The 18,888-nt window shown below is 31.8% G+C and overlaps 2 protein-coding genes across 2 annotated transcripts; one reads left to right on the forward strand and one right to left on the reverse strand.

Annotated features, from left to right (window-relative positions):
• Positions 1–3,366: 3,366 nt before the first annotated feature.
• LOC107961307 (60S ribosomal protein L13a-4) lies at positions 3,367–5,580 on the forward strand. Its single transcript, XM_016897478.2, has 4 exons — positions 3,367–3,807; positions 4,245–4,361; positions 4,459–4,546; positions 5,262–5,580. The coding sequence occupies exons 1-4, from the start codon at positions 3,536–3,538 to the stop codon at positions 5,403–5,405; spliced, it is 621 nt and encodes a 206-aa protein (XP_016752967.2). The 5' UTR covers positions 3,367–3,535; the 3' UTR covers positions 5,406–5,580.
• A 7,670-nt stretch (positions 5,581–13,250) lies between these two features.
• On the reverse strand, positions 13,251–17,967 carry LOC107961318 (uncharacterized). The gene is made up of 11 exons (XM_041075747.1): positions 17,599–17,967; positions 17,179–17,303; positions 16,854–17,070; positions 16,390–16,462; positions 15,960–16,072; positions 15,366–15,450; positions 15,003–15,075; positions 14,639–14,694; positions 14,099–14,164; positions 13,617–13,682; positions 13,251–13,540 (listed from the first exon to the last, which is right to left on the reverse strand). The coding sequence occupies exons 1-11, from the start codon at positions 17,772–17,774 to the stop codon at positions 13,460–13,462; spliced, it is 1,131 nt and encodes a 376-aa protein (XP_040931681.1). The 5' UTR covers positions 17,775–17,967; the 3' UTR covers positions 13,251–13,459.
• Positions 17,968–18,888: the final 921 nt, after the last annotated feature.

Here is an 18,888-nt window from a genome sequence, read left to right on the forward strand (position 1 = left end):
TAAAATTTTATAGCAGTGATTATATACCATCAAGACATATGAAAAGCATAAGAGATGCAAAATTGAGTATTCGCTAAAGTAGAATAAACTAAACGTTAAATAAATTTTTATGTATCTTTTAGTTGAAAGCATGAGCAGCGAAGATGCAAATGAACATTAATGAAAGCATAAGAAAATTGAAAGTGAGTATTTTTATGTATTTTTTTTCACTTCAATCAAGTTTTTATCTATTTACTTATTTTTGGATTCAATTTAGCATGAGAAATCTTTTTTATTCTTCTGGGTTTTGTAAAAAAAAGGAAGAAAGTCTTGTAAAAATATGATGACTTTTGGGTTTCGACTCGAAAGTTTGATAATTTTTTTAAAGATTTTTTTATGTAAATTTTTTAGATTTGTTTACGTATATATTTTGAACGTTTAGAATTTTTTATTTAGAATTTTTATTCATAAAAATATTTTCACATAATTTTTAATATTTTTAATATATTTTCAATAATCTATATTTATTTTTTTCAGATTCTTTTTAATTTTTTATAATTATTGTTAAGAAAATTTAAAAAAATCAAAATCACATTTTAGCTATAGTTTAGGGACTAAATTAATAATAAACCACTTAAATTAATGTTCCGCATCATCATTTAGTATTAAATTTTAACAGAGCGACTAATTTGCATGTTTCAAAATATGTAAGAGTTATTTTTACCCTTTTTTTTAATAGAAGGGTTAAAATGCAATCCGCCCCTAAGTTTAGGGGCTTCCTTAGTACTTCTACCAATCAAAAGCTAACATAAGATTTAAGTAACTAGGAGGATTTTACATAAATAGAACAAACTTTGAATTAGTAAAACATCATAAGTAGAGGGGCTATTTTGGAGATTACCGTCAAGTCGTGCTAACTCGTTAACACACCTGTTACCATTGTGTAAGACATACCTAAGTGCTTTAGAAGTCATACCCTGGATATCCCACACTTATCAATTAGAGGGGATAAATACAAATTAGAATTTTTATCATAAGAAATGAAAGGAAAATGATAATGGCATCCATTTCAATTTCAAAATTAACAATGTGAAGATCTCCGGCCAAACGACAATATATATTTTAAAGCTCAAAGTTTCACTTCAATACTAGTGGCTTGTAAAATATGTTTATACGCTCTAGTTTATCCAACCACTTGTATTACCCCTAATAAGAGCTCCAATCCCGACTCTTCCAGGACCTATCAGTATTAAGTTTGCCACAAGTCATTCCTCCCAAGTTCCATCAACAATGGAAGAGACTTGTGCAAAAGAGTATATCCAATTCCAACATCTCCTAATAACTTGATAATTCTTAAATAAATGTCGTATATCCTTACGTGAAATGACGTATAAAAGGTATTAGTTCTTTATCAAATGAATTTTATGTCTAAGGAACAATTTGGGTGGGTAGGATTGAACGTTTGATTGAATTGAAAGAAAAAAATTTTGAGTTGATGAGTCTCATTTTATTATTTTAACTCGATTTGAAATTTTTTTAAATTGAATCGAGTAAAATTAAATTCGAGTTGAGTTTAATTGAATGAAATTGTTCGAGTTAAATTTAAAAAATTAAACATGTCAAATTAAAATCTTATTATAATACAACTAATTCTATGTTAGAGCATATAAATTTAATATTTTTAAAAACTTTTTCAAAGCAAAATAAGAGGGAAAAAAATGATAATTTAGTATGATAAACTTGAATAATTAATTTACTTATTTAGCTCATACAAATTATTATTTTAGATTTTTAAATTTTTTTATATCTTTATATTTTTAATACTTTTAAATTTTATAATTTTTTTAAAAAATATAAAATTTAGATTTTTATAAATATTTTGAGTTTTTCTTTTTGTAATTTTTGCTGAGAGCGACTAATTTGTTTATTTTCAAAATTGACATGGGCCAAAGGTGTATTTACACTAATCTATTATTTGAGTTATTCGAATTATAACTCAAATTATTCGATATTGAACTCAAAACTCGAATAAGTAATTCGAGTTTACTTGAAAAAATTGAATAACTCAATTTGATTAACTCAAAATTTAAAATTTTTAATTTAAATCGAGTTTTAATCTGCCCACATTTCCATTTAATAATTTTGGTTAAGAAATTAAATGATTTGAAAAATAGTAAATTAGATCTCAGCACCTATTTAATATTGAAACAGAAACAAAAAAGACGTAGAAGAAATAGTGTGCAATGAAATCAAAGGAGAAAAATTAAGGTTCTGTTTGTTTGCCAGTAAAATATTTTTCGGAAAATGATTTCTAGAAAATAATTTACTTTTCTGGAAATGATTTACTTTTCTGGTGTTTGGATGAATCTGTGTAAAATATTTTCTGTTATTTGCCAGATTTCTTGAAAATAATTTTCGGAAAAACTGTTTTAAATTTAAAAAAAAAAATGTATTTAATATCAAGCATGTACAAGTTGCCAAATTCTTATATTACTCTAAAAAAGTTAGACAAAAAAATTTTAAACCATTATATAAAAACCATTGCCATGTTTTGAGATTTATCTTGGACAAAACAAAAATTCAAGCCTTGAAACAAAAATAATTGCTTAGTTCAAACTCGAATGTAAGAACAATTGCCTAACTTAAAAGAAAGGGGAATAGAAGAGAAAAGAAGAAATGGTCATTTTTAACTGTGGAACTGAAACAGAAGAAAATCTGTGTTCTTCTAATTTTCCTGAAAATGTCTTACCGAATTAGAAACGGTAAGACATTTTCCAAAATTAAGAGTTCTTTTTCCCGTGTTTTGTAATTGATTTTTCCTTAAGAAAATATTTTCAACCAAACAAACAACGGAAAAGCCTGAAAACCTTTTTCGAAAAATATTTTCCTTTCAAACAAATAGACCCTAAGTGAAAAAAGAAAATCATAAATACGTGTCAAGTATAATACAATCCAACAAATATGAGGTGTAGTCGTTGTTTATCTTTATCTCTTTAAATTTAATATTTTTTAAATTAAATTAAATTGATTGATTAAATAAAAAATCGGATGAAATATTGATCTAAATTGGATAAATAGATTTTTATATCGATTGAACCTATTTTTTTTAACACACTTTTTTTATAATTTATTTATTTGAATAGAGTAAATATCAAATCAATTAAATTGATGATCTAATCAATTACCGGTCGAATTTTGAAAATTTTGAATTTTTTTTGAGGAAAAAATTATTGGGCCTAAACTTTTTTTTAATCTATGATCTTTTAGACTTCATGCTCCAAACTGAAGGCTCAAAGTCATTATTGTTTTTTCAATTTAGTAATAAAAAATTCAAATTACTGACATGGCGTAAATTTACTGGTAATTCTGCTTCGTTCTAGTAATACACCCATAGATCTGAGCGCACCGAATCACAGACCAGCAGTTTAACACTGGGTAACTGAAAAGAAAACCCTAGCGACCTCACTGTAATTCGTATATAAATCCGCTTTCTTCTTCGCTTAGCGATTCCTTCCAGAGAGAGAGAGAGAAGGGGAGCTCCAATAAGGCGAAAACAATGGTGTCCGGATCTGGAGTGTGCGCTAAGAAGGTGGTGGTGGATGCCCGCCACCACATGTTGGGGCGGTTGGCTTCGATCGTGGCCAAGGAGCTGCTCAACGGCCAGAAAGTGGTGGTTGTGAGATGCGAGGAGATCTGCATGTCGGGAGGACTCGTTCGACAGAAGATGAAGTACTTGAGATTCCTCCGCAAACGGATGAACACCAAGCCTTCTCATGGTCCCATCCATTTCCGAGCTCCCGCCAAGATCTTTTGGCGCACTGTTCGCGGGTCAGTTGGCTGATTTTGAAACATCTAGAGGGTTTTTGTAAAGATTTCAATCTTACTCTTTGTTTCTATAAAGATTTGGAGCTGAATTCAACTACAATTTTCTAAATAATTCCTGGATAATGACAACATTTGCAGGATGATACCTCATAAGACTAGTTCTATTTTGAACTGGTTTTGAAACATCTAGGGCTAAATTGAACTGGGTTTTGTAAATATTCCTATCTTTTCTTTTTTCTGTGTAGAATTGAAGCTGAATCTAACTGCAATTCTGTAAAGATTTCATGGATAATGACAACATTTGCAGAATGATGCCTCATAAGACTAATGTCTTATTTTTAATTGATGTTGAAACATCTAGTGCTAAATTGAAATGGTTTTTGTTTCTGTAAGAATTGAAGCTGAATCCAACTGCAATTTCGTAATGATGACCTTTGCAGAATGATACCTCATAAGACTAAGCGTGGAGCAGCTGCCCTTGCTCGTTTGAAAGCTTATGAGGGAATTCCTTCCCCATATGATAAGATTAAGAGGATGGTCATCCCTGATGCTCTTAAGTAAGTTTCTCAATCGTCTTTCTTTTTTTATATTTGCAATATATAAGTCTGATTTTTCTTGTAATTCTTTCCTGATATGTTTCAAAAATGAAATTAGGGTTTTGAGGCTTCAGAAGGGGCACAAGTACTGCTTGTTGGGCCGCTTGTCATCTGAGGTTGGATGGAACCATTATGACACAATCAGGGTGAGTATTATCTTGTCATTCTGTGCGTTGCAATTGGCTATTCTTCGATCCATTCGTACCATTGTTTTTTTTGAGAGAAGCATTATTTAACTTAATGTATGGCTTAAGTTTGTGTTGGTTAACTTTGTATTTGCATGTTTTTAATTGCATGTTTAGTTGTTGAGATAACATTCAATCCAGGGATGTGTTTCTTTTTCCTCTTGGAGCTTTTAGGAAAGATTTGCATGTAAAATATCCATCTTATTTGGATGGTCGTATATATATTTGGATGATTATATCCTCATTTCCATGTTTTGAATGTCTCCGACATGGACATCGGACAAATGTACTTTAGGAAGAATGTAGAGTTGGAGTAACATAGATTGGTACTAAAGACTAGGATGTATCCTGTTTAAAGCTTTATGAATTTACTGTACTGATCTCTAATTAAATTTGTACTTGCATCAAGGAAAAATATAAGGAATCCGACCCAAAATATGTATTGTTACATTACTTCTTTACCTTTTAAGGGATCCCAATGGGATTTCGACTTTATGTCTTGCATTCCTAATTGTAAATATATGTTATTTATGTCAAGTGCCCTTATTTATATATTATTATAGCTTATCTTTTGAAAATTTTCTTAGAAGCCATTCTTTTGAACCTTGAGGATGTGAAATTAATAGATAAATTACATTACTAAAAATATTGTTTCTAACTAAACTGTGGACATCAGGAGCTGGAGAAGAAGAGGAAGGAAAGGGCTCAGGTTGCATATGAGAGGAAGAAGCAGCTGAACAAGCTTAGGGTAAAAGCCGAGAAGACTGTAGAAGAGAAACTCGGCTCTCAACTCGACATCCTTGCCCCAGTTAAGTACTGAATTTCTAGTGGCTAGCTAGTTTCATACAATTTTGTTAAAGGTTATTGGTTTCACTATTTAGTTCCGTTTGAGATGTGGAGTTTAAAATTTTTGTTGAATCTTGGGTTGTCCCTTTTTTTTAATGAACTTTTTGGTGTAGGATCATTCGAATATAATTCATATATGCTTTTTATAATTAGTGGATGCATTAAGACTATCGGCATTGCTACTGTTATGGAAGCTTCATATGTTTGATAATTGATGAAAATCAATTATCGGAGCAAGGGGTTACTTTGAACAAATATTTTATCACAGGTGCAATCTAAAAATTATTGCATCAATAAGCTCAAGCTCGAGTAATAAAAGATATTTGGTTTACATTTTCCAGACTTGAAAATCAATGTCTGCGACATTTATTTTGCTCTAAATATTTTCGGAAATCTGCCATTTCTATCTTGAAAAGAGAACACAATAAAATAAAAAACTGGATTGCATTTTGCAGCTTTTTTTTAATTACCTTGTCGACATTACATAAGTGTGGAAGAACTTGTATCAATAAATTTCTTGTACTACAAGGCTACGTATAGTCGGTTTTGTTATTTTTATAAATTTTGTTTATGATTTTTTAAATAAATTTTAAATTTTAAATTAGCTTAGTTAATTTTTTAATTTATTATTAATGTCTTTTTGACCTTTTAAACCTTTTACTTTTAGTAAAAGAATAAGAGTCAAATTGATTAAAAGTGAAAATATTTAGGGTTAAATTTATTATTTATACTTTGTATATAAACACCAAATTTTAATAGATGCTAAAATGTAATCCAAAGTTAGTATAGGAGATTTGTGATACTTTTGCTAGAACTTTCAAGCATAAATCACAAATAGGCATAAATAGTCTTATTTAAGCCAACTGAAGGCTATTAATTAAAGCGAGATCATTTTGAGCTAGGTTAGGATTCCTACACGGGCATGTTCAGGATTCCTACATTTTGGCTTTTGTTAATACAGAGAAGAGTATAGAGAGAGGAGAATGGTAGTTGAGGAGTTCGGTTCACCTAGTCAGGTGATTGCAGCCGTAAGTCAACTAAAAATTTGACAAATGCAAGTGCATCTATCAATTAATAGTATAGGTACGGTGAGTAAAAATATTGTTTCCACGAGGACTAAAAGTACTAGTAATAACTGTCTTTTTATTATTTAACTAATAAATTGGAGTGATTGATTAAAACTAAAATGAACTAAATTAATTAACTAAAGAACACAACAAAGAACAAATCAGGAAAATAAACGATTAACAACCAAGAAGCAAAACAATACTTAGGAAAGAATCCACCTAGACTTCATCTGTCATTATCAATCTAAATTACGTAATTTCTTCACTTAGTATCTTGATTCATAGAAATCCTTAAATTATGTTAATTTCTCTCTTCAAGACTAAGAGCAACTGGCTCTAGGTTGATTAATTGAAATTTTTTTCTAATTAAAACTCCTATCATCGCATTAACTCAATTTATGGATTTCCTTGTTAGATTTTACTCTAATTCGGTAGATTTATGTCTCCCTATTTTTAGGATTGCATGCAACTTCACTCAATTACACTAGAAACAGGGTCCATCAAACATGGATTAATAGTCTAAAAATATTAAACCAAGAATTAAGCACACATAATTGAGAATAAGATTTAAGTATTATTGCGTAAAAATAGAAATCAAATAACAGAATCTATCCTACGGTTCATCTCCCTAGGTAGTTGGAAAATTAGTTCATGATAGCAAATAAAAACATCCCAAAGACAGTATAACCACAAGAAACAAAGAAACTCATAATAAACTTCAAAGAAATCAAAAAGGAGATCTTCAATCTTGATGAAAATCTATTTCAGAGTCGGCTTCAATGGTGTTTTTCGAGTTGTTTTCTTGAGTATTCAATGATGGCTCTACTGTTTAGAGCGCAGTTCGCGAAATTGACACGGTCTAGCACATGGTCGTGTGGAAGCCTGTGTGGCTCACACAGCCATTGTCCAGTACGTGTGGAATGGCCCAGCTTGTATGGCTCTTGAAACTTGCTCTGATTTTTCGATTTTCACTCATTTTTTGCTCATTTTGCTCCTAAATGCTCTCCTAAGTATAAAAACATGAATTTAAAGGATTAGGAGCATAAAATTCATCATTTTAAATTGAATAATCATCCAAAAATATATTAAGAATAATATTAAAACATGTTACTTTTAGCACTTATTATCAGGACAGAGAGCTGGAAGTTATTGAGAATAACATTAAAAAGAGTTTGGAGTATTTATAGCCAGACTTAGTGTCCTTCCAGGGTCCCCTATCTTCATCATTCTTGGAAGTATTTACAGGCAGGGGTCCTATGCAGGATGGTGTTAACGTGTTGGACTTGCCATTTAGCTATCATTATATAGCTCGTGGGATGTCTTTGATGGGCCAAAGATGTCTGTGACAAGATAGATCATATTATTCATTTCCACTCCAATGGGATAAAGCAATTGAGCCCATGTGATGTTTGGTAACCAAATGGCTTCATGTTCCCAATGAAGATTAAACTATTTTTTGTCCAAATAGTCAACTCGAAAGGGTGAGCTCATAAGAGATCACTTGGTTTGCTGGTGGTAGGCTTACTGTTCAGGAGTCTTCTAAGCTTGCCATGTGTCTTGTCAGAAATTGGGGTAACAATATTCCCTTTTTTTTTTTGAGTCAAGAGGAGTGGCCTTCCTCGATGCGCTTCGATATGATAACTTTCTCTTTTCTTGGTCGCTCCAGATGGTGGCTTTATTTCACGGGGAAACATTATATCCAAATGTTTGAGGTTCTGCCATAAATGTACTTTAAGGACTGTATTTTCAGGGAGTGGTGATAATGATGATCAACAACCTTTTTAGACAGGCGATGAGTTGCCCTTGGTTGCTAATTATCCTTCAAAACGATGCGTTTTGGGAGATAGGTTTATATATATATCCCGGGTTGTCTTCTTCAAAATTACTTTACTTCCTTGTTGTTTGAAATTTTTGCAATTGTTTCTGGCTGTTTTCTTGCTTTTGTTAATTTTCTACAATGATTTTTACATTTTAGTAGTTTATTTGCTTCGATTCACCTTATGGTGCTTCTTTTTTATCCTTGTTAAAGCTACTTCTTGCAATTTTGTTAAAAAATGGCTACAGGGAGATGAACGGTTTGACAAAAGTCAAGGTAAGGCTGGTGGTCGTTTTGGACGTGCTCCATTGAGATAGGAATCGAAAGGGTTAGAAAATGACATCGATAAAATTTGGCTAACATGTTGCTAGAAGGTCTGAGAGGGATAATGACAAGCTTGTTGTTAGCCTTAGTTATCCATGTTCTACGACCCCTCGGAAAGATCACATAATGTTAGCAAAGCTGGTGGAAGGCCAAGATTTTTCCTTCCATTGTTTCTTCTAGAAGTGGGTTTTACGCTTCCCCTCCCCTTCTGGATTTCATTTGGGGCGTTTTGTATGACTTTAATGTGGCAGCAGGGCAACTGTCAATTCTTTCTTGGTGTCTACCTGTTGGATTTTTCATCATGTTTCACAAAAGGGGGATATATCATTTCGATCGGATGTTTTAGTATACGTATTTTTTGTGAGAGTTAAATAAAGATAGGCTTCTCGAGTTATTCGAGTTTGTCCCTAAGATAGAGAACCTGTTTTATGGTGAGACGGTGACCATGCATATTAATTACAACAAATATATCCTAGTAGAGCTGAAGTTTGGTAGAAGATTTAATATTCCTATTAAGTAGACACGACCTTCTACTGGGAAATGTTATTATCATCCACGTTTACATGACATTCTTGGAGGTTCCTACCAATTCAAATTGATAAACCAAAAGGGAATTATGGTGGTCCATCTCAAAATTACTTTGAAAGGCGTCCTTAAATATTGTCTTGAGGAGGGAGGTATTAGGGAGTACACAACTCAAGACATGACGGATGGTTCGAGAATGATGAGACGATACCTTCGTATCATATGCCTTTCCCTCCCACGTTAGATTCGGGATAACTAAATATTTGCGAGGGGTGGCCTTGGAACCCATTTGCTATATCAATAAGCTTTGCCACCTACCTAATCACAATTCGGCAGTACCTCCAAATATTGACCAAATTATTCCTTAGTTGTATGATGATAGCCACTTGGGTGTTCCAGAACTTCTTAATGTTAACAACGATGAATCTGGTAACAGTTTCTCAGATAATGCTTGCCATTTTGCATATTTTTTGGGGTTAACCCCTTTTTTTGGTATTGTGTAAGTAATGCTACCTTGGCTAGGTTAAAAAGGCCCAACAAAGGTGTTGGGGACTCTGAGAGGAAACGATTGAAAAACGAGTCATCTAGGTAAGAGCCTTTTGCAAGGTCCAGGGGAATAGTTATCGATGACTTCACAGGTCCTGAGCCTCACCTCCGACGACCAATTGCTTCCAGTGATGCTTTACCTAAGGCTACTCCTGTCAGGTCCTTGCCAAAATCCTTATAGCGTAAACAACATGAGCTGCCATTAGAGCTCTCGCTAGTGTGGGGTACACACCTTCAAAAGTTGTGCCTCAAAGCGAGAGAGATTAATGGCAAAAAGAGACAAAGGATTTTTTCGCATAGATTCATGAGTGAGATAGGAGAATTTGTTAGTTAGAGGCACACCTTAACTTTTTTAATAAAAGGTTGGAGAGGCGGATCTAGGCTTTGAGTGGAGAAAAAGCTCGTCGAAGGGAAAAAATTGAAAAGTTGGTAAGTGGCCGAGAAGGTCGTAGATATCGTGGAAGCAATCATTCCTATTATCAGAATGCAAGAAATTCTGTCATTATTTCGGGAGGTGAGTATACTATAGGGGTGCTCTCACTGGAATCAATTTCAACACCCTGAAGATGCTACAATTGAGGTAGGACCATTTGGGGGAGCTACTGCAGATGGTGGTGTTAGCAAGGATGTTTCCAGCTCTTATGATGATGGTGACGATGGCATTGATCTTGGTACCTTTCTTGACAAAGGGAAGGGTCTCGCAGATCTGAACACTTCTTTTGACAAGGGAAAAGGTCTCGTTGTACAATAATTTTGTACAAATTTTTTCTTTGTATACATCATTTCGTTTTATTGAAATGTATACAATTTTCTTCAATCTTTGTGTTTCTGTATTTATATTTTTATTCCCGGTGTCATGATATTATATTAATTGACAAATTAACATTCAAAAGGCGTTTTCTATTTTCGATGGTCTTCTGTGTTGTGAAATAGTGGGTGTATAATTCTTGTACTTGAGCAATTTGAATTGTTAATAGGGTGGGTGGGTCATGTTTTGTTTGGCTATCTTCATTTGTTCTCTTAAAAGTGTTAGCTTTTGACATATTGACCATCATAATGTTGAAGCGTATTGTACAAGTCTTTTGGAAGGACATCAAGTACGTTTAAGAGCATTTAATTCGAGGCTTGATAGTGACATTTAGGGAAGTGATATCAATGATAGCGCCTTACCTAAATATCCTGTTTGACCACGTGTTACTCTTGTATTGGATAGTGCCAGGGCGCTATCATTGGTAAGAGGATATTTAGGTACGGAGAGAGTAACACTCCGTGGTAAGAAGATATCATTGGTACCACGACGGACACTATCATTGGTAAGAAGAAGAGGGTTTTGAAGAGTAAGAGGTTTTTTTTTATTGCTTTTATTCTCAAAAGAGATGGTTTTATATTATATATAAATGTAGATTTATTTATTTATTAATTGGAGAGAGGAAAAAAGAAATTAGTTAAAAAGGAGGTGTATTAAAGAAATTTAAAAAAAATCATCTATTATACCTTTACAAAATCTTATCAATCCAAAAAGAACTTAATTGAAAAGACGATTATGACCGTATTCATTTTAATGGCTCTCAAAAGTGTTGGTTTTATATTATATATAAAAATTAATTTATAATTTTTTTTGGAAGGAGTCAAACTTACAATTTTATAATTCTATGAAGAGATTAAATTGATATTTTATCATTTTTAAAGGTCATAATTAAAGTATATATTGTTAGAGTTTAAAATGTAATTTTATCTAACTTACAAATTTATAATTTTAGAGTCACTAAACTAGTATTTCATTATTTTGTGGGCGAAAAGCCTGTCGACCTTTATCGGCACTCTCCTTACTTATAATTTACAAAGAAAAAAAAAACATGGAAATCTATATGCTAAAACAAAGAAAGCAAGTTGATATATATATATCAACTTGCTTTTATGATTTCAAAGTTTACTTTTAAGTTAATAATTTTATATTTTCGATAATGTTAAGATTTTGGAATACAGATATCTTAGTACCACCTCTTTCTTTAGTAACTTTACATTCTCATGGTACTATAAGATTTTCTACAATAGCACCCAAATTTTAATGAGTTTAATTCATTTTATGAGACATTTAGTTAATGGAATCTTATATTTCCGGTAGTAATATAAGATTTTAAAAATGTGATTACCATATTTGGATTTTAAACATTAACATAAGGAGATAATCTCACATTTTCAATAGTGTCAATGTTTCAGGATATAAGAAGTAATCTCAATATCACCTCTTCCTTAGGTAATCTTACAGTTTGACTAGAATATGGAATTTTAAATAATTTTAGTCTTTACTTTCATTATTTTAATTAACTTCATCTTTTTTTTTATATAAATAAAATATAAGTCTAATTAAAAACATTGTTTTAATGGGAGGTTTACCTTTCAAATATTGTTTTACCAATTTGTATTAATTATTATATTTTTAAAAGGTTTAATATATAATTTGATACTCGAATTTGACATTTTTTTCTAATGTGGTAGATGTGTTATTTTTTGTCTAATCTAGTACATGTATTTGACAAAAATTATATATTTCGATACCCAAAGATAACGGTGTCAGCTTTTAAGTATTTAATTCTGGTTTTAGAATTGATTTCATGAAAGTTCATAGATAATTATAAACTTTCATCGAATCCATCCTAAAACCCGAATTAAATCTCATCCATTTGTATTTAACAAATTAAATGTAAAATTAAACAAATTCACAATTTACGCTAAATTTATTCTATTAACAAATCATGAAAATATCAAACCTAATAATTTAAATTTCACCAAATCAACCCTAAAACCTAAATTAAACACGAAAAAGTTAAAACCGTTATCTTTAGATACCAGAATATATAACTTTTGACAAATACATATGCCAAATTAGACCAAAAAAATAACATAGTATTACATTAAAAAAAATGTCAAACTCGAGTACCAAATTATATATTAAACCTATTTAAAATGATTATTTTAAGTTTTTTTAAGAGTAAAGTAATTGGTAACACAATCAATTTTCATGAATTATTATAAGTATAATTTATAAATTTATTTCACACCACATATTTTCTTATTAATATATAAATTGCAATAAAAATAAAATTATCATAATTTTATAAAATTTGAAATTATAAAAATAAAAAAAAAAACTAAACTTAAATAAAAAAGAAAGATAATTTCTATAACTAAAATATTAAATTGCACATTCCATCAACTAAAATCAAATATTGCACAGATTAAATTTTTATTTTGGATTTCACATTTTAATTTAAAGGACTCTACATTTGCAAGCTAGATTGCTAGAATACAATGAACTAAAAAGGAAATTTCTAACTCTATACTATAAATTGGATTGTATTTTGACTTCTATACTTAAAAAAGATGGAGAAATTAGCCGTCGTATGTTAGATCAATAAGTAAACTAATCATTTTGTTAAAAATTTCATCTATTTTTACTGTTAAAAACTAACCCTATGCATTAGCATGAGGCACATGTGGCACACATGTCATTGTTTGGTTATTCTGTCAATCACGCTAATTTTTAACCGTATAAAGAGATCAAATTTTTCAACAGAAGTAACCGAATTTGAGCAATATATATACATTTTCCGCCACCAGAATATGGAAATTAATGAATATTTAAATTGGAAATAGCAAATGAGGACAGATTTTCAGTGCTATGCCTTCTGCTTCTATTGCAAACAAAGAATGAAAACCAGACCGACAGTTGAACTGGTAAGACCCGAGCTAGGATGAGTAACGGCGCCGCAGGCACAGGAATAATGCAGTTGAAGCAGCCATAACATATGGAAACACAGTCCAAATTCCCTGTATGATATTTTACATTAGATATTTCTATTTACAATAAATCAAACATTGGAGAAGCACCAAGAACCTGTTATACCACTACTGTTGCGACCGTTGCCAGGGCAAATACAGGGCGTTTCCTCATCAAAAATCCAATTCCAAGCTTGATTCCAGATAACCAAAGAGAATATAGCATTAGTTCCGAGTGATAACAAGTTAAAACTATGTTACTTAAAATCAGGTGTATCATATTCGAGATATGAATCAGACACGAGTAGTTCGATGAGCAGCCCATCATAATCATAGGTGTATACCATATAGACAAAACACTATATTTGATAAAACTCATACTCGAGTGTGAGTGGCGTATATAGATTTGTGTTTGATATGGATATATTTAAATTTTCCGAGTTTTTTCACGAATTTAGAGGATGGGTCATATTCCCATACGTCAGGATCGTGTTAGACGCTATAGGAAAACTAAAAGTGAATATGAAAAATCGGAGCAACATAAAATCGAAATCCAAATACCATAATACATGGGCAAAATAACACTAATGCCAACAGAAAATGACTGACCTGAATTGGAAGAGTGACCAAACCACCACAACAAACTCCAGCAAAGAAGAATTCAGGAGATATTCCCTTCATTAGATGCAGCATTGTAATCATTAGTTGTAAAAAACAATTTTATAGGCTGGATACGGATGTTATTTGGACTCGAATGTGAGTGTTGGATACGGAGAGTTCTTAGAAGGTCATATACCATATTCATATAACATAAGTATCATACACGAATACTTCAACAACGAAAACAAAGTCCGAGAAATATAGGTTTAGATCATTCTATCTTCAATTACATGTCATGTCAAACAACAATGTAAACTTCATTACTAAGGCACCAATATTCTATGACATTCCGACTCTTCATATTCTTTTAAGCATTTGTATGGTTGTATTCAACCATGAGTATGCAAATATAATCTTCCAAAGACTCCAAATAAATAAAATCTTAGAATAAAATTAAATATACTTGTGCCAGGCACAAGTATACTCACACTCAATTCCGAGTACATAGTGAACACTATCGTGTAGAGAAATATAGAAGTATTTACTAACCAGAGACCCTGCGAGGAAAGCTGTGGGATTTCTTACTCCGAGTGAAAATCGCTCTACTGCAGATCAAAAAACAGGACCACTAGAAAACGTAAATTTTAATTCCACAAACATGTACGTTAAAACCTCAAACATAATTCAAGAAATTTGTCTAATATGATTAAAAATATTCCAAAATGTTAAAAATATACATGTTCGATACGGGTATATCCAGATTTTCTTAAAGCTTCTTTATGTATTTTAAGTATCTTTAAAGAGACTATCTCTGTATGACTATATCCATAGCCGGATATATGTCAGACATGAATATCATACTTCCGAATATGCAAAACAAAAAGAGCAGAGTAAAGAAGCTCTTGTAACTCACTGAAGCCTATGAGATTGCCATATTTTTGAACAGCGCGTCTGATTTGCAAAACCTTCTCTTCACCGATTCCTAACTGTAGTCATCATCAACATTGAGAAAAGATATACATGATTATTGTGCAAATGCAGGAAAAGTACATGCTCGGAATAGAATGTACTTTTATCCATAAAAGTAAAACGAACTAGGATAATGGATATCTAAAGGTTAATATTTGCTTCTGCTGTAAAGAGTAACTATATTCAAGTCAGCAACAAAAATGAATGGAACATCCGCAAATATCTAAATACACACTACCTACGACATCTCTAATAAGTATGTGCATTTGTGAATAGAAATCCTGAACCCTAAAAGAACAAAACAAACCTTTGAACAAACATCATCAGATGCTCCACTTTCTCTAAACAGCTTTCCAAGGTAAAATGGTATCATATCACTGATGCAAACTCCCCTAAATTTTCAAGTTGCGTTTAAGCAACGAAGAAAGAAAATCGTTTAGGAATAACAGACAACCAAAAAGGAATAAAAAACATGAGCATACAATGCAAAATGAATTGGTTATAGATGGAAGGGTAACTTTAATATAAGATGTCAAAAGACCCAAATATTTCACAATTTAACAACATGAAAATCTCTATGCTTTGGGATACTTGAACTTCAATTTCCTAGAGATTTTGACTCAAGACAAGCCTAGTTGATCATATTAACAGTCAACACTCAAAGAATGTATTCTTATCTAAGTTGATAATCACATTCTATGTTACGCAGACTCGAGTATGTGTCTGAAACAGTTTAAGATTTTTTTCAAGTATTTCCATGTATTTGGAGGATTCCTATTGGTCATAGCCCCGTATCAATCAGCTGGAAAAAAGTTTTATATTTCAAGAGAAAATGAAAAGCCTGTGCAACATAGTTAAAAAACACAACTAAAATAAATAATAAGATAAAGCAATCACTAACCAGTATACCCAAAGAACTGTGGATATTATGTATGGGGCATTTCTTGAGAGAGACTCAACAAAGGAATGCCATGTTCCATCCAATGATAGTAACCGTGCCAAAGTTATGCCAACCTAAATTTATCCAAAACAGATATATATGTTAAAATTCAAAAGAGAGTGCTTAGTTAAAGTAAAAAACCTAATAAAAGGAAACTATGTTATTTTAATTAGTTGTAAGTGTCAAATACATTTATAATTAGATTTTCTATGTTTGTCTATGTATTTAGAAGATCCATGATGGTCATATTCCCATATCCATGTATTGGATACGAGTGTCACACACAAATGTTTCAAGAAAAATGAAGAATCTGAACCACATAGCAAGCAAAAAAAGAGGTAGCAAAAATTTTGAGTTAGTGAAACATTAAGTACCAATGCAAAGGACAGACCCAAATATTTAAAGCCTCTTCACTAATGAAAAGTCCACAACCAGCAGCCATAAGCAACCAGAAGTATATCCATCTGAAACATGGCAAGTAGGTAAAAGGTACTTTAGAGCCATTTTAGTAAATGAAATACATATGTGGGAAGCATAGGCACAGCTCAGCTCTTCATTTGTATTCATATCCAACAAATTTTCAGATATAAATATGAGAATATGATGCTTCAAAGACCCTCTAAATATCTGTTATTGACAGGCCTCTCAAAGCTATGTTACCCGGACTCAAAGTTGAGGGTGGGATAAGGGTTTTTCTCTTTGAAGTTTTTTCATATACTTTGAAGTATCATACTATGATACCTGTATACCGGACACAAATACTTCAAGCAAAGTAAAAAGTCGGAATAACATAGATAAAAACTATAAAAGAGATGGAACTGCAGTTTATTGTAAATTCAAGCACAGAAGGCATACCCTGGTGCATATTCAGGAAGCATAAATCTATAACCAAAAGCTTTGAAAGTGAAACCAACAGTGGTATCCATAGTTGAAGAGGGTGAAACTTCAGCCAGGCGTTGAACTCCAAGCAATGATCCAAAACTAGCTCCTTTTATGCCAAATGATATGACAGTAAGAGCTGCTGCCACGCCTAATGCGATGGCTAATTTTGCCAGAAAAGAACTTCTTCTCCCTGAGACAATATTATATGATACAAAATCATTAGCTTGTCAAAAATTATATACAAAAATGTTTTAAACATGATAATTACACTAGAAAATACAAGAATTGTCATGTTTACCTGCAGTATTGCGATTTTGATTTTCAGGCAACTCGTCATCATCAGTTCTATCTCCTTTATCTAGCTTACCCATTGGCTCAACATTACCAATGTTTTCATCATCTTCATGTTGAAAACTTCTAATCCTGTTTTTTAACAATATGAATTGACAAAGATCCATGGATTATTTAGATAAAGTGTAACATTTAACTTTCACTAGACACAGTTTCTAGGTAAACAAGTCTAATCCAACCTAATCCAGCAAGTTCGAACAGCATCTCGAGTCGATCCAAGCTTCGAGACTCAATTCCAGGTTGAGCTCAAACCAAATTTGGAATTGAACTTGAGCTCAACTAGGCTTTGATTACTCTCTAATAACCATACCATAACAAAGGCTAAAAAACCGAAACTGATAAAAGCAAACAAAGGAATGGAAGTTACCTAAAAGAAGAGTGCCTTGTAAAGAAGTGGAAAGGTTTTAATTGTTTGGGTCGAGAAATGTGAGAGAAAACAGTTTGGGTTTGGATATGGGGGCGTGGTGAAGGGTGGAATGAAGAGAGAAGTGGTATTGAAGGGTGTAAGGAGTAGGCAAAGGAGAAAACCACCATGGTTGACATTGTTGGGAAGCTTGGAAACTGGATTGTTATGTTTTGGGTAGGAAAATGCAAGGTCTCATAAAAGGGAAGGGCGGGGGTGAATTTGGCTTAGTTTGATTGGTGCGGGGCGTACTGGAATAAACAATGGGATATACTGTTCTTTCTTTTTTTTTTCTTTCTGATTTTTGTTACACAAATTGGGAGTGACGTCGAGATTTCCCTGCACAGGATTTTAAGACGGGCAGTAATGAATCTCAAGATTAAGCTGTTCCTAATTCTATACTATTTTATAATTTACAATTTTTTAATTTTTTTTAATTATAAATTTATTTAGTCACGAAATCATTCATCTATAACATTGTGACTAAATTCTTTCTAATTAAATACAATTATAAAAATTACTTAATTAGTGCTCATTCAATAATATTGTCGTAAGTGTAATAGTTTTATAAGATATCTTTAATCTTTTTTAGATAAATTCGTTCTCTCAATTTGATTTTATTTTATCTTATAGCAACCATTATATCTAATTCATCAAAAATTAATTACTATCACATAGTAATCAAGTTAATAACCACAAAGATAAACGACTCGTGATTATATTTAGTTTTATTTATCATGTAATGTAGATGAAAGAATGTTTTACTTATTAGTTAGGCTATAAATTTCACCATTGTGAATGATGTTACATATTGCAAGAGTTCTATACCCAACGCACCAGCTTTCGGTTCCTTATATATATGAACTCAAGTTTTTACTTACATCAAAGTATATGAGTCACATATACATAGTCTATCATCCATTTAGGATTAAGACATGTCACACTATGAATGTCACACATAAATAAAACCATAGACGGATTTAAGATTTATTCTACCTAGGTCTTGTCCGATGTACTGTTAATCCAGTCAATCACATCTATGTCTCTATCATTTAAGAGTCATTCACTCTAATGTTCAAGACAAAAAATCTCCCCAATTGAATTTGATAGACAACATATTAGTTTTTCAATTGGTTTGCTCATTTTCGATTTGACTAATGATAATAGGACATGTTTAGATTCAACTACTAATACAAGTTGCCTTTTCGTATTACAATCTGACCACATAATATCACTTAATATTAGTTAAACGTT

Source organism: Gossypium hirsutum, chromosome A08 (assembly GCF_007990345.1).
Source record: "Gossypium hirsutum isolate 1008001.06 chromosome A08, Gossypium_hirsutum_v2.1, whole genome shotgun sequence".
Classification (NCBI taxonomy): domain Eukaryota; kingdom Viridiplantae; phylum Streptophyta; class Magnoliopsida; order Malvales; family Malvaceae; genus Gossypium; species Gossypium hirsutum.